At 50.7% G+C, this 22,811-nt stretch overlaps 7 protein-coding genes across 7 annotated transcripts; 4 read left to right on the top strand and 3 right to left on the bottom strand.

The window, feature by feature from the left end:
- Positions 1 to 10: 10 nt before the first annotated feature.
- Positions 11 to 3,229, top strand: L3040_006283 (uncharacterized protein; the record flags this gene model as incomplete). The annotated part of the gene is made up of 5 exons (XM_066157215.1): positions 11 to 417; positions 472 to 613; positions 668 to 1,404; positions 1,457 to 1,776; positions 1,827 to 3,229. The coding sequence occupies 5 exons, from the start codon at positions 11 to 13 to the stop codon at positions 3,227 to 3,229; spliced, it is 3,009 nt and encodes a 1,002-aa protein (XP_066011362.1).
- A 919-nt stretch (positions 3,230 to 4,148) lies between these two features.
- On the bottom strand, positions 4,149 to 5,658 carry L3040_006282 (uncharacterized protein; the record flags this gene model as incomplete). Its single annotated transcript, XM_007293078.1, has 3 exons — positions 4,149 to 4,423; positions 4,474 to 5,428; positions 5,485 to 5,658. The coding sequence occupies 3 exons, from the start codon at positions 5,656 to 5,658 to the stop codon at positions 4,149 to 4,151; spliced, it is 1,404 nt and encodes a 467-aa protein (XP_007293140.1).
- Positions 5,659 to 7,010: 1,352 nt separating this feature from the next.
- L3040_006281 (uncharacterized protein) lies at positions 7,011 to 8,175 on the bottom strand (the record flags this gene model as incomplete). The annotated part of the gene is made up of 4 exons (XM_007293077.1): positions 7,011 to 7,093; positions 7,205 to 7,577; positions 7,703 to 7,975; positions 8,125 to 8,175. The coding sequence occupies 4 exons, from the start codon at positions 8,173 to 8,175 to the stop codon at positions 7,011 to 7,013; spliced, it is 780 nt and encodes a 259-aa protein (XP_007293139.1).
- Positions 8,176 to 8,855: 680 nt separating this feature from the next.
- Positions 8,856 to 10,712, top strand: L3040_006280 (uncharacterized protein; the record flags this gene model as incomplete). Its single annotated transcript, XM_007293076.1, has 1 exon — positions 8,856 to 10,712. The coding sequence occupies one exon, from the start codon at positions 8,856 to 8,858 to the stop codon at positions 10,710 to 10,712; it is 1,857 nt and encodes a 618-aa protein (XP_007293138.1).
- A 411-nt stretch (positions 10,713 to 11,123) lies between these two features.
- Positions 11,124 to 12,134, top strand: L3040_006279 (uncharacterized protein; the record flags this gene model as incomplete). Its single annotated transcript, XM_007293075.1, has 2 exons — positions 11,124 to 11,354; positions 11,439 to 12,134. The coding sequence occupies 2 exons, from the start codon at positions 11,124 to 11,126 to the stop codon at positions 12,132 to 12,134; spliced, it is 927 nt and encodes a 308-aa protein (XP_007293137.1).
- A 4,318-nt stretch (positions 12,135 to 16,452) lies between these two features.
- L3040_006278 (uncharacterized protein) lies at positions 16,453 to 18,168 on the top strand (the record flags this gene model as incomplete). The annotated part of the gene is made up of 2 exons (XM_007293074.1): positions 16,453 to 17,019; positions 17,116 to 18,168. 2 exons carry the CDS (start codon positions 16,453 to 16,455, stop codon positions 18,166 to 18,168), a joined length of 1,620 nt encoding a protein of 539 aa, XP_007293136.1.
- A 2,024-nt stretch (positions 18,169 to 20,192) lies between these two features.
- On the bottom strand, positions 20,193 to 20,809 carry L3040_006277 (uncharacterized protein; the record flags this gene model as incomplete). The annotated part of the gene is made up of 3 exons (XM_066157181.1): positions 20,193 to 20,231; positions 20,286 to 20,542; positions 20,617 to 20,809. 3 exons carry the CDS (start codon positions 20,807 to 20,809, stop codon positions 20,193 to 20,195), a joined length of 489 nt encoding a protein of 162 aa, XP_066011361.1.
- Positions 20,810 to 22,811: the final 2,002 nt, after the last annotated feature.

The following is a 22,811-nucleotide window of genomic DNA, read 5'->3' as shown; positions in this document are numbered from 1 at the left end:
TCTCATCCAGATGCCGCCGCGGCAAGAGCAGCGTGGCCGTGGTCGCGGAAAACGTCCCAGGGACTCGCCTCCAGACGCCACCCGACCTGCCGGATTCGCCCCGATCAACAACAGCCCTTCAGCTTCCCGACCGAGCCTACCGAATCTTCCATACGAGAGTGCGTCGGCGAGCCCGACTCGTGATGCAAGCACGCGGGCGCAGGCACCACCACCGCCCGGAAAGGTTGCCATCCCAGCGCTGAAGAACCCCCGGCTCGCGGATTCCAAGTCTTCCCTCAAGAAAGGAAGGACGGCCCATGCATGCGACTTTTGTCGGAGAGCTAAAGCGGGCTGTACCGGCGGCGATCCGTGTACCAGATGCCGAAATGCCAACGTCCCGTGTGTTTATGGTGATGGAAAGAGAGACAAGGATAAGAAGTGTGCTTGCGAGTCGTCCCAGTGGCAACACCCAGACTGATGAGGTATATGCAGACGATTGACCAAGTTGAGCAAGAAGACCATATCTCTCAACCAGCATGCTTTGGATGTAACCGAGGCCCTCCGTCGCATTCGACTTGATACCTCGCTGTCGATGGAAGACATGAGAGCGGCAATCGATCATGTGCTGACCATGGTAAGTACGTCCGTATGGCGAGAAGTGTATGCTGGGTTCGGCTGATCTCCAAAGGCACCGGCTCCGGTAACGCCAGAGAACGACGGCGATGGGGAGCCAGCCCGGAGTAGGAGTCGACCTTCCTCCGATCCAGGAGACGATGGGATCAGCGGCAATGAAGACCTTGATGCCGAAGTGGGCTCCACCGGCTCACTCGATGTGATCAATGTCAATCCCGATCAGGACGACACCCGAGCCACCGGATATATGGGGAAATCGTCGTCCGTGGCGTGGACAAAACGCACCGTGGATGAGTGTGGTCCCACCGCAGATCCACGATCCCCTCTTGGGGATGAGCCGTCTGGATTCGTTTCCGCCTCGTATCACACCGAAGACCCAGACGTGGAGTACTTTGATACTGGTAGCATCCGATATTTTGACTGGCCGGAACCCGAGCTGGCCGATGCCCTGGTCCAGTCGTATTTCGACACTATCCACAGGGCATTCCCGATCGTGGAGAAGGTCAGCTTCATGGCGAGATATAACATGTTTGTGCGAGGCTCGACCGACCTTCAGGTCGAAGAGATACTGTGGCTCGGGACCCTGAACATGATCTTTGCCATCAGTGCCGTCTACGCTCACCTCACACGTAGTCGGAGTCGAGGCCATTATTTTGATCATCGGATCTATCTCGCGAGAGCCAAGATGCTTTGTCTGGATCAAGGGCTGCTGTACGAGGATGCGAGAGTCCATACGACTTCGGCTCTCGGCTTGCTATGTCTGTACTTTATCACCACCGGCGGGCTTAACAGGTACGGCTGTCTCTATAGACCGTAGCTCATCTACTGACAGGACTTCTCTCAGAGCTTGGGCCATCGGTGGCCTTGCAATACGGCACGCACTGACTTTAGGCCTGCACGTCAGAAGTGAGGCTGAGACCCTGTCCGATTTCGATAAGGAGTATCGCGTCCGTCTCTGGTGGTCGCTGTACTCCTTGGAATGCCTCTTGAACGAACTCACCGGGAGACCAAGCTGCATCTCGGACAGAGACATCAGCACACCGCTGCCAGTTAATATAGACGAAGACGATCTGCGGCCGGGGCAGTCTTTGTATGAGAGACCAGGCGATAGACCACGAAGCAGTCGGCGCGGCTCACACAGCTCCGTATCCCGGGAATCGAGACGTAGGTCTCCATGTCCTTTCCCGGATCCACTAACTCACTCACTTATGCAGCAGGCCGCGCCTCGGCAACCTATCAGATGCCGGCGGGCATCGCTCAACCCCTGGCCTACAACTTCCCTGTCCTCTCCCTCCCAGCAACCACGTCGACCTACTTCATCTACCGCACTCAACTCGCCATCATCTCCCACGAGATCGTAACTCAGCTCTACTGCGCCGCGACGATCAAAGAAAAATGGGTCGAGGTGCAAGAGACTATCCATCGCATCGACTCTCGCCTGAGTGCCTGGTCGGATAGTTTGCCTCCCGAGTTCTCCCTCACTTTTGACCGCTACGATGAGCCCGACTGGAACGACCCACATGTCCTCTCACGTATGGGGCTCGCGATGCTGTACAACAGCTCGCGCATGATTCTCTTCCGTCCCTGCCTCTGCCGCTTCGAAGGCCGCATTACAAGCCAGAGCGAGAAGAGCAAGCAGTTCAGCCAGGTGTCGGTCGAGATGTGCATCCGCTCCGCGCGCACAATGATCAACCTGATCGGCTGGTCTGCCCGCAGCGTCGAGAAACTCTACGCCATCACGCCCTGGTGGCACACGCTCCACTACATCTGCGAGGCGCTCTCGGTCCTGATGCTCGAACTCGCCTACCAAGCTCAGCACCTCCCCGGCGAAGCGGCAGAGATCCTCGACGACGCAAAGAAAGGCATACGGTGGCTCGTGATGATGGCCGGCGAGTCCATCTCCGCACGCAAAGCGTGGGAGATCTTCGACTCGCTGATCCGCCTCGTGGCGCCCAAGATCCACTGGTCCGTCTACGACCTGCCGACCACGGCTCCCATCCCCCCCGGCTACAACTGGCGCCGGTGGCAACCGCACGCGTCGCACAGCCAGACTGCCTACCAACCTCAGCCTCCTCCTTCGTCCCCGGCCTTGCCCGGCACCCACTACGGGCCACAGCACGCAAGCCAAACCCCAACCCAACTCCAAACGCAGTATCCCGACCCAGCACAGACATCATTCCCAGCTCCACCCTGGGGCCCAGCAGCTGCAAGCTTCGATCTCCACTTGCAAATGCATCAAAACCCACAACACCACCAACAGCAGCAGCAGCCCCTGATGGTCAAAGGCTACCAGGCCAGTAACCCGCTTGATCAAAGCACAGCCGTGCAGATGTTCGGCAGCATCGGCAGCGTGCACGGGCACTTTGACGAGCCGTGGCAGCACATGTTCCAGAGTGGCGGGGCGGGTATGGGACCACCACCTCCTGCAGGGTCGCAGGCAAGGGGCAGTGGCGGCAGCGGCGCCAGCGGTAGTGGCAGCGGTAGTGTAGGGAGAGGAGGGGCTTTCGTAGGGAGCAGTGCGGCGGGTGGGTTTTTCGAGGGGATTGGGGGGTTTGATGGGGGGGATGGTGGTAATTCGAGTGGTGGTGGTGGTGGTAGTGGTGGTAACAGCGGTTAGTTTGAGCAGAATAGATAGATAGATAGATAGATAGATAGATAGATAGATAGATAGATAGATAGATAGGTGAGTAGATGGGTGGGAGGAGAAGAAGGATAATGTAAGGGATGGAATAGGAAGGAGGAGTATCCGCTCTTGTGAATCAGATAGGGCAAGGCGGGATGAGATGAGATGAAAGGACGGATCGACCGGGGCGAAGAAGGCGGTGGTTACCTACTAACTGACGAAGTTCCAATTACTAACCCGCACGAACCATTCATGAATGAATTACGAAAGAAACGACGTCAACTTCGTATATATATTTCTGTGGCAAAAAATTGATCGTTGCTTCGTTCTTAGGGAAAGGGCAAAGGGGATAGGGGATAGGGAAAGGGAAGGAGTTGAAGGGTTTCGTTTGGTTTGGAAAAAGCATAACTCATTCTCATCTCATCTCAGCGTAGATAGCGTTGTCTTGGAGCTTGAAATTCGCGATTGGCGAATTACGAATTCGGCCTTCTGCGGTTTGGCCCATGTTTGTTTATGCCTCGCTTAACTGATCTGTGACGAAGGTGTCGTTGCATTGGGAAAGTGTATGAGGAACCACTTGGGTGGCCGGTGCGCGGAAGGGAGCAGGAAACCCGACTCTGATTCGACGTCGGGAAATTTGTAGTGTTGAATCTGATTTTAAAAATGCGTACGATGAAGTAGAAGCTTCATCCTATTTTGATTGAAAAAGGATTAGAATTTAGAAGATAATTTCAAGATCCATTCCTATTTTGCTTGTGTCATTTCAACCATCCCGCCGTTTCCCCTTTTTCAAGAGCACCTTTAAAAATTCCATTGCAAAAAGAAGCAGCCCGCCAAACGCCTCTCAGGTCCAATTGTTCCTTTCGTTTCGCCCTTGCCGTTCTCCGCCTCCCCATCCCCAGTTTCGTTCCATTTAAGCAGCGGCGGCAACCATGCTCGCCTTCGCCTGCGCCAGATTCTCCGCTGGCTGCGCCGGCTGCACACCCACGCGCTCCTTCGCCAGGATATCTACCAGTAGCGGGCTTGGACGGTTGTCCTTGCCGGCGGCGGGATACACGGCCTGGTTGTTCTTGTAGCGCTGAACGTTCTCGATGTACATGTCGAAGAGGTAGGAGGAGTCCATGGGGCCACCCTTGGCTTCTGGGTGGAATTGGGTGGAGAAGATGGGGCGAGTTTTGTGGATCATGCCTGCGCAGGTACATTAGTGATTGATTATGAGGATGGAGGTGGATGCATACCCTCGTTAGAGCCGTCGTTCAAGTTAACAAAGTACTCTTTAAACTCTGCGGGCAAAGTCGGCGTGTCGACAGCATACCCATGGTTCTGACTCGTGATGTGGCATTGGCCGGTCGTCAAGTCCAGCGCGGGGATGTTATGAGCACGGTTTCCGTACTTCAGCTTGATAGTTCTGCCTCCAGCCGCAAGTGCCAACAATTGGTGACCGAGACAGATACCAAAGATAGGGACTTGGCTGGTCTCCATTAGGCGGCTCAAGTGGTAGACTGTCTCTTGGCAATGGGTAGGATCACCGGGGCCGTTAGATATGAACACTCCATCGAAGTGATGAGCAACCTTATGGATAGGGTAATCGTATGGGAAGACCGTAACACTGGCTCCGCGGTTCACGAGCGAACGGAGGATGTTCTCTTTAACACCGCAATCGATGACTGCAACGTGCATATCGCCGCTGTGAGACGACACGTGGAAGGGGGCCTTGGTGCTGACCTTCTTCACCAAGTTGATCTGCTCGGGATCAATGAAGGCTTCGTCCTGGTCAGCGTCATACTCTTCGCCAATCGTGATCCTGGCGAGCGACGATCCGACGTCGCGCAAGTGGGTGACGATGGCACGGGTGTCAACGCCAGAAATGGCAGGTACGCCTTCGCGGGCACACCACTCGCTTAAGCTCTCGACGGCAGTCCAGTGCGAATACCTCTCGGCGTAATCGGCCACGACGATACCGACGCACTGTATGTTGGGGGACTCGAAGTACTTGAGCAAGCCGTGCTCGTCGCGTGCAGAGGAGGGAACGCCATAATTGCCGATCAGTGGCTGAGTGAAGACGAGGATCTGGCCACGGTAGGAGGGGTCGGTCATAGATTCGGGGTAGCCCACGAGAGAGGTGGTGAAGACGGCTTCGCCTGAGATGTTGGACTTGGCGCCGAAGGACTTGCCGTGGAAAACGGGACCATCCTGAAAAGAAGAAAAATCAGCCAGTTACTACCTCATAGCTGTCAACAAATTCGTACCCTGACTGTGAAGGTTGCTCGGTCGTGCGAGATGGGCGTCGCTCTTGGGCGAGTGACCGGCATAGCACGGCCAGCACTTCCCTCGACCGTAGCCATAAACCGGACCTGTTGGGCCAGACGTTGGATCCCGGCCGCCGGCTTCAAGGCCGCGGGTCTCATGAAGCGGGCAAGCATGTTTGTTCGTAAATGTGTGTGTTGGAAGGTAGGTAGGTGAATTGGGAGGTGGTATCGGCTGGTGTGCCGAAGGTTTGTGGTTTGCAAGAAGTTTGTGGTCTGCTCAGTTCACCGAAGCTTTCCAGATGTGATCTGCGGGATGGGGTTGAGTTGGGTTAGTTGGCGGTGAGCGAAGAGGATCGGGAAGGGGCATGGAATGAAGTTTTGAGGCGGACCTGAGATATAATCCTGAATAGCAAAGCTAGTCAGCACGAGGCAAGAAGTAGAAAATTGAAAAGCTGATGCCAGGATACGAGAGGGAGAGAGGAAATCATGGGCATCTCTCTCTGGACTGGGTTGGCTTGTGGGGGGTGTTCCAGACCGGGCTACCACCGACCTATGCTTGTAGGACGGGGAAGAGAAAAGAATATCACGTACCTGAGACGTGAAGACTGACGGGCGCCCAGTCATACGCGCAACGTTCTGCTGCTGTTGGGAGAGGTTGAGGGCTTGGTGTGTTTGTTCAAGGTTGGAGATGGAGATGGAGATGGAGATGGAGATGGAGATGGAGACGGAGATGGAGAAGTGAATTGGTTGCCAATGCAGCGGATAGGATTTGCTCGAAAGTGGAGAGGGTTGGTGGAAGATGAAGAATTTTTACTCTGGCTTGGGTTGGGTTGGCAGAGTCAATGGCGGAGGAGATTAGCCGGCGTGTCTCTAGCGAATCCGACTCACGTGCTGGAGAATAAAGACGGGCACAAAGAAAAGATTATAATGATGCATCCACGCCTGGTGTGCTTTTAATCGGCTCATGTACGGAGTACGGAGTACGGAGCATGCTGGAGAGACTTCTCGTGCCTGGGATGACTCGGTGACCTTGAATTCAGGGGGGTGTGATTAACTGATTATTGGCAGGACGGACGTCTAGGGAGTCGCAGAGATGGATGACAGACAATAGTCATTGCGACTCCGTTGTTGCAATCTAATATCCGTATATCAACACCATACCGGACTACTACTCTGTGCTCAGCCAAAACCAAAGAACCAATGATGTACAATGAGCCATGGCAGCATACACAGCTTTGTATTCGACCGGCAATCCGCGAAGTCAAAGCTGTATATCCACAGATGCTTGTGAGATGAAACTTGGCACTCCAATTCCACCCAGCCATGGTCCAAACGTAGTACGTCCTGTTGCTGCACGAGCTGCTGCCATACCTGTTAGTTCAACCAAGGCCGTTGGTTCTGACCTCGGCAGACCCCAACAAGGCATGTTCGTTCTGCTTTGCCCGACGGGAGAAGACTTGTTCCAGCCGATGCATTCACCCTGCCCTTAATCGTGCGCAAACGCCCTCTTCCATACGGTACAACGCCTATAGGGCGCCTAGTTCCTTGAGCTTCGCAATCATACCATCAACGTCCTCAACTTTGCCACCTCCTTGTCTTGGCGGAGGTTCTGTTTACGTTCGTTAGCAAAAGGCCCCTCTTCCTCCACATCCCCCACAATTCCACGCCACTGCCACTGCCACCACATCCAGAACTTGCCGAAAGAGAGCCTCAAACCTACCAATAACCTTAATCGTCTTCAACCTCCTTCCCACATCAACGCCCAAATCACCACTCGTAACTTTTTCAATCTTCTTCTTCTTCGCCTTCATGATATTCGGCAGACTCGCATACCGCGGCTCGTTTAGCCGCAAGTCGCTCGTCACCACCATCGGCAGCACCCCCTTAACCGTCTCCGTACCCCCATCTACCTCCTTTTCCACCATGATCCCCTTGCCGTCAGCCTCGAATGTGATTTTTGACGCTTGCGTCGCTTGTCCCCATCCCAAGAGGCCAGCGAGCATCTGTCCTGTCTGGCCGGCGTCATCGTCGATGGATTGCTTGCCGAGAAAGACAAGGTTGATTTTCTCGCGGTCGACGACGGCTTTGAGCATCTGAGAGAATCAGCCCGACTTCTGTAACTCGCCACTTCCTGCCACGTTCCACCTCTCCATCCACCCCCTCACTCCTTATTTCTTCGCAATTCTCATCCCCGTTCCCCTGCAACGGACAAACGCACCTTAGCAATCCCCAAAGGCTCAGGCTCTTCCCCCTCTTTGACCTCAACATGGATCCCCCGATCGGCCCCCATCGCCATCGCGGTGCGCAGCACGTCTTGCGCTTTCGGCGGGCCGCACGAGAATGCAACGATGTCGTCCACGCCATGCGCGTACCGCTTCTTCTCGCGGATACGGACCGACTCCTCGATTGAGAGCTCGTCGAAGGGGTTCATACTGTGTTTTACGCCAGCCGTCTCGACGGCCGTTTGGGCTTTGTTTACTCGGGGCTTGACCTATAAGTGCGGATGTCAGCTCGAGTAACGCTATGGTTGGGAGTTCTGCTGGGTGGAAGAGAGGAGATCTAGAGCTGGAGGAGGTGGATTGGGAGGAAGGAGGCACAGGGCTTCGACGCTCTGCCAATTGGGACGATTGGGAAACAAACCGCATAATCGATGACCCTCTTTACGGGCACCAATATCCTTAAACCAGACATGATGCAAAATTTTGTAGTGTATGTGTATGTGTATGTTGTGCTGTTGTTGGGTGAAGCTCCGCAGCCTTGACACTTGACATAGACGAGAAGATGGATGCAGCTTGGCCTTTCGCCACGCTGCTTGCCGAGGAAGTAAGGTTACCACGTGCCTACCCATGCAAGTTGATCTCGAGTCGTGGGCTCTGGGCGGCAATATCTGATGGCCCGAGAATGGTGTTTCGTCAAGCGGATATATATACAATATTGACTGCTAATGCGCGGCCGTAATGTCTTGTAGTTTCTGCGTAGGTATTGTTCGGTTTATTACTTCCCGATTCGAGAGCGAATATGACTTGATGGGTGGACCTGACGGGCGATTTGAAAATATCTCAACCTCGGAAGCTTCGCACTTTGCCCCTTTGTAAGAGTTCTTCTTTGGGTTGCGAGTAGCTTCGCTCTCAATTTGATGAATGTAGAGGGAAAATCCCCTTTCTGACTGGATCTCTTATTCTGCCTCATATTCGAGGCAAGAAGTATAGTATACCGTATCGGTAGATGCTTGACGTGACGCGTCGGGATTTAGGAACAACCAACTCCCGTGGATCTGAATAGCAGCGCGACACACCTCCCGCCTGACGATAACCCACCCACGCTCATTGGAAAATGCACATTGGCTCCAACATCACCACGACCAAAGTATCATGACTGACTGGCAAAAACTAAAGGTCGTTGACCTGCGAGCTGAGCTCAAGCAGAGAGGTCTGTCTCAAACTGGTCTCAAACCCGCGCTCGTCGCTCGATTGGCAGAGGCAGAGAACGAGGAAGCCTCTGAAAGTGAGGCCACGCTGCAGGCTTTGGAAAACAGCTCTGGCCCTGCGACATCCCCGGATACCATCTCCCCTGTAGTTGCCTCTGCAGATGGTCTTCCGGATGCTCCTCTTCAAACGGAGCCAGAGGTTGTCGAGACTTCGACTCCGGCGAAAAACGAGACAGGAGACACCTCCCAGGCTCAGGAGGAACCAGAGAGCAAGTCGCCACCCGGCCACGAAGCCCATTCGTCTGCCCTCCCCTCTGTTGAGCCCAAGGAAGCAAACGAAGATCAGAAGAAGCGCAAACGACGATCGCAAAGCCCCCCTCCTTCCGCGACCGACTCCGCACGAAAGCGATTCCGACCTGACGACGAGATTAAAGCTGCTTCTGTGCATAGCGATGGCGGATTGGTCGAGCAGCATGCGGTGGAAGAAGAGGGCGTGAAGTTCGCAGCCGAAGGATTGGACTCCGGGTCCGGATCCGCAGATAACAAGCCGGAGGATATGAAGGAAGATGCGAAGGAGGAATTGAAGCACGACGTCGGAGTCGAACAAAGTGGGAATGTGGAAATGGACATGGACATTGACATGGCAGACTCCCCAGAGGCGGAAGGTGCGCTCGACCATTCAACCTCGCGTCGCGACTCTCGATATAAAAACCTCTTCGCCACAACGACGGCAACAACAACAGCAGCCATGGGCGACATCCGGGAATCAGAGGAGCTCGAACCGGAGCGATATGTTGCCCCGGCCACCCATCCTGCGACTCCTGCGCTCTACATCCGTGACTTCATGCGACCCCTCAATCCAGCCTCACTCCACTCCCATTTGTCGCGCCTCGCAGCTCCTCCCGGTCACGACGATGATCCCCAAGTGATCACAGATTTCTACATTGATCCCATCCGTACCCATGCGTTCGTTACCTTCGAGAAAGTCTCTGCCGCAGCACGAGTCCGCTCCGCGCTCCACGACCGCATCTGGCCTGACGAGAAAACCCGGAAGCCGCTGTGGGTTGACTTCGTTCCTGCTGAGAGCATAGAGCAATGGGTCGAGCTGGAGCAGAGCGGAGGACGCGGAGGCAAGAAATGGGAGGTTGTCTACGAGAAGGATGAGCACCAGGTTGTCAAAGCCACACTACAAGAAGCCGGCAGTATCCCCCGACCAAGCCAGTCTGCTCGCCAGCCTTCAGCAGCCCACTCCTCCCCTCATGGAATTCATGCAGATCGAAGATTTAACGTACCCACCTCGCCCATGCGCAATCGTGGCCAAGCTACCGCGTTTTCGACTGGGAGAGAGAGAGTGGATGCCCTGTTCAACCGCACAACTTCTAAGCCGGTGCTGTACTGGCAACCTGTTTCGAAGAACGTTGCCAATAGGCGGCTAGATAGCATTGACAAGGCACTGTCGAAGGATGGGGCTGCAGGGCGCCCTTTGCAAGGAGACTTCAATCGATATACTTTCGAGGAGGATACTGTTGTCGACCGGGGTCCAGAGATGTTCACTGGCATCCGGCCTCCCCCTGGATTTCGTGGTCCCAGTGGCTTTGGGCCAAGGGGTGGCGCTGCCGGTGGATTCCAGACCAGAGGAAGTTATCCGCCGCCTTTCAGAGGTGGTGGTCGAGGCTACGATTCGTACCGAGGTGGGGGTGGTGGTAGCAGAGGCGGCGACAGATGGGGTGTAGACTATAGACGGGGCGATAGAAGAGATGATAGACGGGACGACCGCCGGGACTATGGTGGACGTCGCTGAGGGCCAAATAACACGATTTGTGTTGCTGGAGTTTTACAGCGCTGATGCTGCAAGCTGTAGATGGGAAGGATCTACTACTTTTTGTACGACTACCGAGATGATAGGGAAAACTGGGCGATACCCATGGAGATTCTCTCTCTGCAGTAGAATTTAAAAACACATTTTAAACTATGCTCTGAACTCTCCTGGTCTGTCAGAGGACTTCTTTGAAATCTCCCCTGAAGTGTCCAATGTATCTTCTCTCGGAAGTGGAAGTCAACAAGGCTGACGAAGTACAGTCCTTACTCAGTAATAGCAGCAGCCTTGCGCCCAAGGCTTTCCAGCAAAATATCTTGGCCATCAACACGCCAACTCTCTATTCTCCTCAACTATCCCCAAATTCGCCCATGCTACTAAAATACGACAAGCAGGATGTCGCACCTCTCCAATCCGCTCGCAACAACTTCCCAGCTCTACGCGCAATCGGCCTCTAATCCCTCCGCGCTCCCCCTCGAGATCCAGGACAGCATCCGCTTCTACACTGCGCGCCTCACACAAGCAGCCGGTATCCTCCTCCGCATGCCGCAAGACATAACTGCGCAGGCCAACGTTCTATTGTTCCGCTACTGGGCTGTCGATAGGTTGATGGAGTGGGAGTTCAGTGTACGTTCCCCCCAGCGCCTCAACTTTCCTAGGAGCCAGAACAAGGCTAAAATAGAAGATATGATGCTAACGATATGGACACAGGACGTCTCAGCAGCAACCCTCTACTTGACGGCCAAAATCTCCGCCTCACCTCGCTCCTTGCGCAGCATAACCAACGTCTACGCCTTCTTACTCTCGCCCTCTTCACCCCTCTCCTCTTCACCAACGTCAGCACCGCCCAAGGACGATCCTGCCTCCTACTACCTCTCCGAATCCGCCTACATCACCTACCGCACCCGCCTCCTGCTCATCGAAGGCCAGATCCTCAATGCGATCGGCTTCACAACACACGTCGCGCTGCCGCACTCTCTCGCCATCACCTACCTCCAAACCCTCGACATTTTCACCTCCCCTAAAACTGGGTCACGAGTAGCGAAGAGGGCGATCGCGTGGCTGAATACAGCACTGCTAAGCCCACAGATGCTGTATCTCACGCATCAACCCTGTGCGTTGGCGACGGCGGCTGTTTACCTGGCCTGTAGGGAGGAGGGGGTCAGGCTGCCGGAGGTGGAGTGGTGGGAGGTGTTTGATTGCGAGAGGGAGGAGTTGGGGTTCTTGGTTGTGGGGATGGGGAGTTTGGAGAGGGTGGCCAGGAGGGAGATTGAAAGGTGGGGGCTGGGAAAGGGGATGATCACTAGGGAGGACGTTGAGGCCTCGGTTGGTGTGAAGGCTGAAGAAGAGGATGAGGAGACAATGATGGCGAGGATGTTGGATGAGAAGGTTAAGGAGGAGGTTTGAGGTGTGATGCCTGAACACTTAGAATTATTTTCGATGCGGAATTAGCTAAGTAAGTAATGCATATGTGTTGAACATAAAGCACTTTTGAGTGATTGATTGACGCAAGAGCAAACATTTGGAAACGTGTACAATGCCTCACGTACGGTGGATCACTCTGCCCTCTTCACCTTCGTACTCAATCCCCTGGTGTGTATAGATGGTAGCTTTTACTATCCTTCCGGTCAATAAACCACGCTGTCTAAACACACTGTCATAACAATTACCATCCGATGTGTTTACTAGGATCCTACCTCCTCCAAATCTTGTAATATTCACCCGCGTAAGCATTTACAGACTCCGAATTGTCTTCTTCGTAGACCTAATAATCCCCCTCAGCAAGGATGTGAAGTAGAGTCAAGTCCGTGCTCGGATTCCTCGAAATTGAATCCACGCGGGTGAAGAGATATCCAAAACTAGCAAGCCAGGGTTTCGACGGGGATAACCAAAGGTATACATATAACAGCTTACTTGCTCAATCTGTTTCTCTCAGCCGCGAAGTTAATACGTGATCATCCAAGCTCTATGGGATCAAGTGTGTGGGTGAGTGTTAGTCGCCTAGTACTTGTTTGTTTACTTACCTACCTTCACCTATCGTTATCGAGATTTTAAAATGCTTGCGCATCAAACGCTGTTTTCTTCTATATCTAGCCTGAAGATGGTATTATTTAGCGGGGAGATGGCAGAAGGATGCTGCTGTCACAGCCTTATGCCATTGTAACTTGTTTACTTTCTCTTCTCGCTAAGGGTTTCTCCAGGACCATGTCCTGCGTTTACTCAGCTTACTAGTAGTCTAGTCCCCCGAGTAAGAGCTTAGTCCGAACTATATATCCGCGGGCTACGGTTTCGGGACAGCTGGAAAGCTGATCTTGTTCATTTTGCCGAACGTTGCCACAGGCTTTCTCTGATCGAAAATACGAGAATAGTAAGAAGAGTTTTTTATTTATCGAGGCTGTGATACTTATCAAAGATATGGAAAGACTTGGCTTGAATTGATAGATGAATCTTGCTTGGGAATAGTGATGACTAAGATCCAGAAATACCTTTACGGAAAACAGGACTATGCCAACGCGAGGAGAAGAATTACAGGAACAAGAAAGAAGCTCATCGTTGCCTTTGTAGATGATACTTAAACCTGCTAGAGAGTTATTTTCGAAACGCATCCGCGGTTCGTCATAGTGAGATGCAAATACACGTCTGGAACTGACGACAGGGTTTGGGTTCTTGGATCATCGCTGCTCGAAAGAAAGCACTGTGAAGCAAGAAACAGCATATGCTGTATAGGAATTCTGCCTCTTAATTCAAAGCAGAATGCTTATTTTATGTTTCACGCTTACTGTCACGTTATACACTGCTATCAAAAGTTGGCTTCAGTCACACGTTCAACCTTTTATAATTTATCGTATCATATAGATAGATTATATTTTGAGGAAATCGAATTTACTGAAATCAGTAATCGAAACTGATTACCTTCTTCGTATATATGTACCTGGTATGCTCAGTTACCTTCCTTCAACTCTCTCCCACAGTTGATTCCAGTACTTTCACGAGTTAGAGTTTCGCACTGGTCACTTTTTTATAAGCTGCCGAAAACCCCCGCCAAGACTTGGATACTGAAAGAAGAAAGAAGGCACGCAGTGAAGTGACTTTGACTGGGAAAAAGTTGAAAGCGAGAAAAAGTATATAAGACTGGTATCCTTTACTATAAATCAAGCTTTGGAATACAATGGCAATGCAAAGTAGGCAGAGGCACTGTATTTGGGTTCGGTGGCTTATTTTGTTTATCATCCAAGACTCCAAGATCCGGCGCTAAGAAGGTACATTAACTGCAGGCCTCTATTGACTGCCAGACTTATACTTGAAGGTGCTTTGATAAGTGCAGTAGTTGCTGCCACTTCTCAGACCATTGTCAAACTTATCGATGAAAAAATATATCATGGCCCGAAAAATTTGCGAGGTCAACTCCAATTACTAAAGATTTGGCTACAGGGCTTTTCACGCTAGGTAGGAGGAAAGTATCTCGCTAAATTGGCTTGGCTCTAGAATTTAGACGACTCACAACTCACAACTGCAGGAGATTCCGTGATTGATAATGCACAAGCCTCGTGAAGAGCTATAATATGCATTGTTGAATTTATGATAAAAAGCCAAGATGAATACGTATTTGGTCTATCAGATATTGAATGTGTTCTGTCTTTTATACTAAACGGACATCATGCTGGCTGGCGCGTGGAGAGCTTTATTAATAAGTATTGCAAAGACAGGATCAAATTTACGTCTACGGATGAGGTCGGCAATACGCTTCTTACTCCCGAAACCGAACATTTTATGCGTCTACTAGTAGTAGATAAGGAAACCAACAGACTGTTCCCTGACATAATGGGGGTTAGGATTCCCAGAGATTTTACCTGCTCTTGAAAAGTATCTCTCACCAGAGTTCGGAGTTGTTATAATAGGTTTGTAATTGGCAGCAAGTATGATATACTGCTACCATCCAGGCACTGACAGCGAGACGGATGTTAGTGATATTGTTGCTGTTATATTTCCATTGTCGATGTTACCATTTTCTCTTCACTCGTATCTTCTCCATTCCACGGTAAATTTAACTCCTCCCATGTGCTCTACCCTCTGGTAAATTGAGGGACGTGGATACCTTTTTGAGCAGACCTTCGAATTTCCGTTAAGGCTAGGTTGAAGATTGAGTAGTGTGAAAGCACTTCCGAAGTACTGCGATCTTTATGTAGCTCGAGGCCCTTTTATAGGTATTGGTGAATGAATATGCGGGCTTCTCGCCAGGCTAGGGGTCATTGACAATTGTTTACATGGACAATAATTCATAATAGTATATATTTCGAAGCATTCTCCAAAAGAATGTGCAGAGTAGAAGAATGCCACGGAGCTGCGCAAAGCAAATCCTTTCACTTTCAATAGATAGCGAAGTGCGACGAGCTAACGCGCATTCTTCATGGCCGCAGGTTAAGAGGCAACCCACTGACTACTATAGAAATATTTGTGTCCGCGATCAAGTTAGGTATTCAAAAGGATTGAGAGACCGCGAATCTTCAAGTGCTAGCGCCCTGGCTGTGTCTGAAGGCACTTGAGATTCTAATATCGTATAGAGCAACAGCAATGTATACGATACCACAAGCACTGCAGCTGAGAAATACTTCCTCCCACTCCGTAAATCAGAACTTCAGAGAAGCCTAGAGATAGTTGGAAAAATAAAGGCCCGCTCTCAGGCTCTTTCTCTCTCTCCTCTTTTTCCAGTTTCTCCTTTCCTTGGCGCAATTCCACCAGCTGTTAGTCACTAACATTCCGTCCAAAAGCCAAACGTACTACACCATGCTGCGAATCTGAAGCTGTTAGTTCTTGTCAAACTTCTGGAAGAGGCAGAGGTTGATCAAGCTTCTTATATGTGCAAGCTGAGCATAAGGGAAATCATGGGACGAGAAAAGAAATAAGGGAAATAAAGATCCTAACAAGCTAGAGGTCTCTCGCCCATTGACATCTTTCTTCAAAGTCAAAATCTTGCTTAGAATTCCATTCATTGATGGTAAAAATAGTATTCACCCGTAATATTTGCGTAAAGATTTCTCAGATGACGCCTTAACTGGGCAGTCAATCTGTCTGATGAGTTATACTCACGACTGCTCGGAATCACTAGGGATAGTGAGAGCATTTGGAAGAAGAAAACGGGAGAGAACATCGACCAAAATGACGACGGATTGACAGCTAGAAGCTGCACTGGCATGTTTCCATCGCTTGTGGAATAGATCGGGTGTCCGATTCTCTCAAGTGTGGGCGTTTGCTTATTCATTGAGCCTCAATCAGCTGCTCGGTACGAGCTTAGGGTGCTTGCGATATTATATTCACTTTTCTTTGTCTATAAAGTCTTTAAAACCCATATCTGGTCTTGGGGGTGTGAGGTGTCTTGTAGGACTTCCATGAAAGTGAATACTGGATAAGTCCTGTGGTTACAAATTCACTTTACTGGTTTCCTGAAAGATATATCCTTCTCTCTGGTTCTATGATGATATCTAAATATCTCAGCGAACCAGATAGATCAGGGTAAGCGTTACCCGCTTCCGAAAGCCGCCAGCGTCTTCAAATTCACTTTGCGCGTCTGCCTCAATACAAGCGCGACGCGCTTGATTGGGAGACTATACTTCTACCCTCTACCCCAATGACAACACCCCAACAGCAACCCTTCCTCCACCAACACTCTTGATAGCAATACGATTCTAACAGCAGTCCAACTTCGTCACAAAAACAACTAAACAAGATGAGCTCTCAAATGGAGGCCCAATCTGAGCGAGTCTCCTCTCTTTCCACAACTGACAACCCTCGTGGTCAACCAAATTCCCCAGATAGTAACGTCGTCCTCGTGCACGAGAATGCTATTCCCGAACCCCATCGGTCCGAAGTCTCTTGCATCATTAGCAATAGGCCGTCCTCCTTCGTCGAGCTGTTCGACCCTACCAAGGACAAAACCTTCGTGGTCGCGATTGGAGGATGTACAAGCTCTGGCAAGTCCAGTCTGGCACTCATATTGAGCGAGGTGTTCACGAATCCTCCTGCTACCGCTGATTCATTTGGTCCTCTTGGTGAGATCGATCTGAACATGAAGAACGCTGGTACCTTGGGTCAAGATGGCTCTTTCAAGCTTGAACACATTGAAGAAATCGAGGGGGCCAAGGCTGCCGCCAGTATTGAGAAGAAGGCCACTGTAGTCTCTCAAGACGACTTCCTGCTGGACAAGAAAATCCAGCTAAAATGCAGCTTCACCAATGCGCAAAGTCTGACTGACACCCTGTTTGTGCAGAACAGCATGAAGAATCATTCGGGCTTGGTACGTGTCCCCTCCGCATCTCACCTGACCAAGTACTCTTCGGGCTGAATCTCAGTGGCCGCTCGCAACGAGGATACTGACTATTGGCTACTACAGTATGCCGTGAACGACAGCACTCGGGCCCCAGTCCCAGGTCATCTCTTAGACAGCGATGTCAAAGCTGGTGAACAGGGCTCAACCTCTTCAGCATCAACCCTCCCATCCACCGGAAACGAAGGCGGGGGCTACCCAGTCCTCGAAGTGTCAGGCCCCAACTCTGATGTTGACTTCAGCATCGATTTCGCAGGATTAGTCAGCACTATCCTAGAAATCAAGGAGACCGGCAAACCCAACAATTACTTGAAGCGCTTCTCGTCCGAGGTAGATTTGGAAGATTGTACGGCCCTAATCGCAAAGCTGCGCGAGAAAGTCGCTGGCTTCGCCAAGGAGCAAGCAATTCTCAACGCCGAGGCTCGATTTGGCGGTTACTTCATCAAGGGTCCTATTGAGAATGAAGGCATTGGTAATGGCAAGGCCAGTCTCCGTCCTGGCTTCGCTTTCGTCGAGGGCTTCCTACTTTTCGCCTCCCCCGATGCTGTAGACGAGGAGGGACCATTTGATTTCAACGTCGAGGCCGAGAAGGTGAAGGTCTCGAGCTACACGGACCGCATATGTTCTTACCTACGGGACCTTAAGAAGGGGCACACTGTCGATACCGCTGAGCAGATTGAGGCAGCCCGTGAAGTTATCGAAGCCCAGCTTGCTACTACCCTCCGCCGCGCCAAGCACTATATGCAAGGACTGTTCGATCTCAAGTTGTTCCTGAGTGTCAGCGAGCCCACGGCCAAGAACAGACGCATGCACCGACCAATGTACATTGATGCTCCGGCTGGTGAGCGGATACCCGGCCAGATGTGGCGTAGTGAGGGATACTTTGATCAGATTGCCTGGCCAAGCTTTGCGCAGACGCACCGCTGGTTACTGGATAATCGGGAGATTCGGGGGTTCCTGGAAGAAGATATCTCCATCCAACCCGTCGTCGACGCCACGACGAAGGAGACGGCGGAGTGGGCTGTCAGTACCATACTGTCGAAGCTGGGCTGCCTGGAGCAACGCAATCGGGACGAGGCTCGGTACGATCATTGCGAGGAATATGGCAATGATTGTTGAAGGTTGCGAGGAAGGGAAGTCTGGTCATTGCTGTCACGGGGGGACAGTCACTAGGTTGATGAGCAGAGAGCAGAGAGCAGATAACTTACATATCGAAAGTCTCGGGGTCTAGATGTCACCAAACACTTTTGGCACAGGACATGGGGTAAAGGGCAGTCGGTAGATAGCGAGAATTCCAGCCCAACCGCTACGGCGGATTGCAACTCCCCATTGACCCTCGAATGAAGTCGTGAGTGTAGGTATACTAATTATCGACAGGGAAGTGAATTTCACTGGCCTTAAGGCTGGAAATAAAACATCTCTGCTGGTAATGAACCACGTTGTCGCGATGCAGCTGACGGTTGAGTATGGACATTGCTCGATAGGCGAATGCCGAAGGAGTTACCAGAGTTGTGTGTTTCTACAATGTCCCGGGTGTAATCAAAAACACTGCCGACATCTTTTCTGTTCGGAGCTGATTCTTGAACAGCATAGGTAGGTAGGTGGGTAGGTGGACACAGACAATCAACTTCATGAGATGGAAAGTTTGGAGCCACGCATATATATCAATATCACGTGAACCGAGTTCGAGGATAGGTCATTGGATCTCCGAGTTGTTAGCGATTTGTATATGCCAAGAACGTTTGTTCTCAGCGCGAGTCCAGTATATATACATATCAAAAGAAGCGCCGAATATTTCCTCTATTCATTCAATTGCATCGCCTTGGGCGAAAAAATACCATGGAAAACGATAACCCGAAAAGCCGACAACAATCACAACCCACCCAACCAAACAACAAACATCATCATCATCATCCCCGGGCTCCATTAATCCGCTCGGTGTTGGACAAAAAAAACAAAGAGACAAGTACCTGCCCACACGCGGAATTGAACCGCGGATCTTCTCATGTGCGTGTTCATCGTGTTGACTTACGAGTGAGACGCATTACCACTGTGCCATGCGGGCTGAAGAGTCGAGCTTGATGCTTGATTCGATGCCTGAAAACTTAGTTGTTAAATATAAGTATGGTTAGTTTGAATCCTGCCGCGAAGGAGAACTGTGATTGGTTCGTTTATGCCTCCCACCCCCAACTTCCCCCTTTTTATTTATGAAAGGTATCCGTATACGTATATGGCAATTGAAGTCTATGTACAGCCGGGTCTACATCGCATTTAGGACGGCGATAAATTTGTAGTCATGTAGGCACCCCGGACTTTGAAGTCGCAGAAATCATGCCCTTTAGACTGTAGACTGATGATGATAGTGATGAGGATGATGATGAGGATGATACAGTGATGTATGTAATTTAAGGTTGAGTCTCATGTAAAAAAAAATTTAAAAAAAGAGAATAAATAAAAATATCCTGCGCATATACTGTGCCCCTGAGTAGCATCCCAGTTGCCGTCTCCAGTGATGTTCACTACGATACCGGTACTTGTGCGGCCAGCAAGTATGTTTCCATGCGTTGATCTTTTTAAACTGGGGAAAGGAAGCGCAACGCTCTGTATGGTTGGCTGCGCCTAGATTTGGCAAGTTTGACTTTCTACTTGGGATGATTCGCGACATGGGAACAACATTACTTACTGACCGCACGAGTACCTAGCCAGTAAGCAACGGGATATGTACGCTCCCTCAAAATCAAGGACAAGTCTGAGAATAGAAGGACAGAAATAAAAATGGTGATTCACGTCTCGTTTGATGTTGTTCCTACAATAGCATTTGTCCTTCGGCGCTTGTCTCAAGTCGCTGCCGCTAAATTTATATAAATATATACAAGAAGAGTTTCCCCCTTGCAGTGACGCCGATCCCATCCAAATGCCTCGATTTCCCTCCTGGGTATTGAAAGTTTACTGCTACGAATTTTCAGTTGCCGATAGAAGCGAAATTCCCAAAACTCCCCATCCCCAGAAAAGCGCCAAAAAAAAGCCAGATCTCGCCAGAGGTGGATTGGGGGTAAACAGCGGGGTGTTCCTAGATCAGTAACAAAGCCGTTAAGCTGACGAGTCCGGTGATGAGGGCAGAGGCTTGCAGAGTAGATCCGGCACTACTGAAGACCAAAGGAGTTGATGTTGGTGATGGAACGCTAGAGCTATTGTCAGTACATTGAAGTTTGGCAAGTGATGCGAGAGGAGCTTACGTGACGTTTCGAGGATACGTAATAACTCCAGTCGAGAAACCTCCCACCGGAGGAGGCTTCGATGTAGTGTTGGATGGGGTGTAGGTTGGCACTGGGGACGGGACATATGTTGATGATAGAGTAGGTGAGGGTGAGGATGAAGGGGACGGAGTTGAAGTAGTTAAGGAGGAGGATGAAGGGCGTGGAGTTGAAGTGGTTTTGGAGGAGGATGAATGGCACGGAGTTGAAGTAGTTAAGGAGGTTGGATATGTAGTCGGCTTTGACGCCAGTGCGTATATTGAGCTTGAGCTAGCAGTCGACTTGGACCTCGACCTGGAGACTGTGCGGGTACGGTAGACGGTGATCGCGTGGTATACAGTGGTTGTAGCAGCCATGGTGGTCGTCAAGTGCGTCGTAGAGTGGCCTGGTACTGACGAGCATGGAAGAGGGACAGCTGCGTACTCTCTTTTCAAGACAGGAGATTCGTCGCCATTCTGTCTTTTCAAGACGGCGGCTGATGGAGGGTCCAGGACAAACACAGCCATGGTGCCAGTAGCCAGGTAGACTGCTGCAGCAGCGACGTACCCCAAACAACGCATTGAAAATAAGCGAGATAAAGACTGTTGCGCAAGCAAGCTTCAAGAAAGTTGTAGTGTTGATATTGATGATGGATGTAGGCGAGACTAAAAAGAATTCAGAGATAGGATAGATCCGAGTAGGAACGAAAGGGAAGATGTGGATCATGCAAACCTTTTCAAGTCTTGATACAAGTCTAGATTACCGCCGGGGGGCCTGAATGAGGCCCCTATTCGATACCATTGCAAAGCTTGTCGATGTGAACCGATAAAAAAGTGCGCATGCGAATGTTGCTCAGCGACAAGGCGCTGGGCCTGCAATTTCATTAAGATTTCTGGGGTGCAGTTTGTCTGACAGTGAAGAGGCGAGAGCCATGAAATCAAAATTTGGAGTCCGCAGCTCGATTGCTTCACTTTTTTGACTTTGCAGTGGTGTTGATCATTTTAAGCGTAACGACATGATCGAATAATAATGAACATAAAGGACGGGCTTCCTTGTGGCCTATCGCGCAGCAGACTCGACTCAACTCCCGTCACGATTATTTGTCGGAGTGTGCTCGTAGAATATGGGTTTTGTTTTATATAAAATATTTCAAAGTCCGAAAGCTCCTCTGTGCGACACCGACATTGCAGGGCTAAGCTTGAATTGATTTATCCGGCGCAAACTCTATAGGAATCCCGTGTTTTTACGGAGGTACTACCCGCTCATCAATAATCCCAGGAAAGCACTGCTGCTACTGAGAAATCGATTATCCCAGCGGAACGATCAATCCAACTCCAGGACCTGATATCAGCTTGATGGTGGGCTTCTTTCTGAGCGCTGGAACAAAGCTCATGCTACCCAGCCAGTGGTTGCCCCCGCGTGAACGTACTGGTAGGTCCGTCTGGTCAACGTGCCAAATCTAATAGAGTTTAAATATATAATAATACTTAGTAGTAATAGTAATCGCCTGGCATGTGGGGGAGTAAGGGGAAGGGCGGCACAGGCGAGTACCGGTATTTATTTACGTCGGGCGGGTTTCCAAAACGCACTGCTCAGACCCTAGGACCGCTTATAAGGTACCGGTACGGCGATGTGCTAAGTAAAGGATTTGTATATGAAATACTATTCAATCAAAGTAAAACCACATCAAAGAAAAGCGCTCTTTCAAATAGCCTCGGGTGTTTGATCTCGCGGTATCGCAGACTCTTTATGAACTCTTTAAAAGCATTTCAAAAAATTTGCATCGAATTGTCTCTCGATAACTATCAGATACGCAGAACCTTACGGGCGGCTTCGGTTCGTAGAAATACGAACATCTTTCTCGTTATTATCGTAAAGCTATAAAGGCTCGCAATCGTAGCTCTTATACCGAGTCGGTGTATTTGCAAAGTGCTTTTAGCGAAGGCTCAATACCGTAGTAGTAGTAATAGTATCTAGCAGTATTGATCTACGTCGAGTGGGTAGCAGGCGAAGCCTGCCGCCCTAGGACCTCCCATAGGGCACTTTCACGTACTAAACTAAGGAATTACATACAAGACGGCCAAAAGCATTTCAAGGTGGTGCAGCGTAGCTTCTATCAATTGCGCTTTTCTTTTACGGATAAGATTGACCACAAAAAAAGAGACTCTTGATAAGATGGAAAACCAAAAAGCAAGGCAAGTGCATGCTACCGCAGGCTTAAGAGCCTGGCAGTTGCGAGTCGCAAAGCGACGTGAGTTAAGGCCGGATCGAAGTCAGCCAAGTGAAGGTCCGGGGACCAAGAGCAAAGACGCAAAGAAACAAAACAAATAAGCAAAAGACTCTTAATCAACGCCAACTATCACACACAATCTATCGTATACTATCTTACTACGTCGTGTTACGTATAAGTATTACACTCAAACGATAGCACGGCGTATAAGCATATTGGAGCTAGCGTGGGGGCCCGCAGACTATGTAGAGCGGAGCGTCAGCTCTCTCTCTACGATTAGCCAGTTGCGAGCAGCAGCA

This window comes from Drepanopeziza brunnea, assembly GCF_022702325.1.
Source record: "Drepanopeziza brunnea f. sp. 'multigermtubi' strain 214-2 chromosome Unknown ctg10, whole genome shotgun sequence".
NCBI lineage: Eukaryota > Fungi > Ascomycota > Leotiomycetes > Helotiales > Drepanopezizaceae > Drepanopeziza > Drepanopeziza brunnea.
The sequence above is the reverse complement of the archived record's forward strand: the minus strand, read 5'-3'. Positions and strand labels throughout refer to the sequence as shown.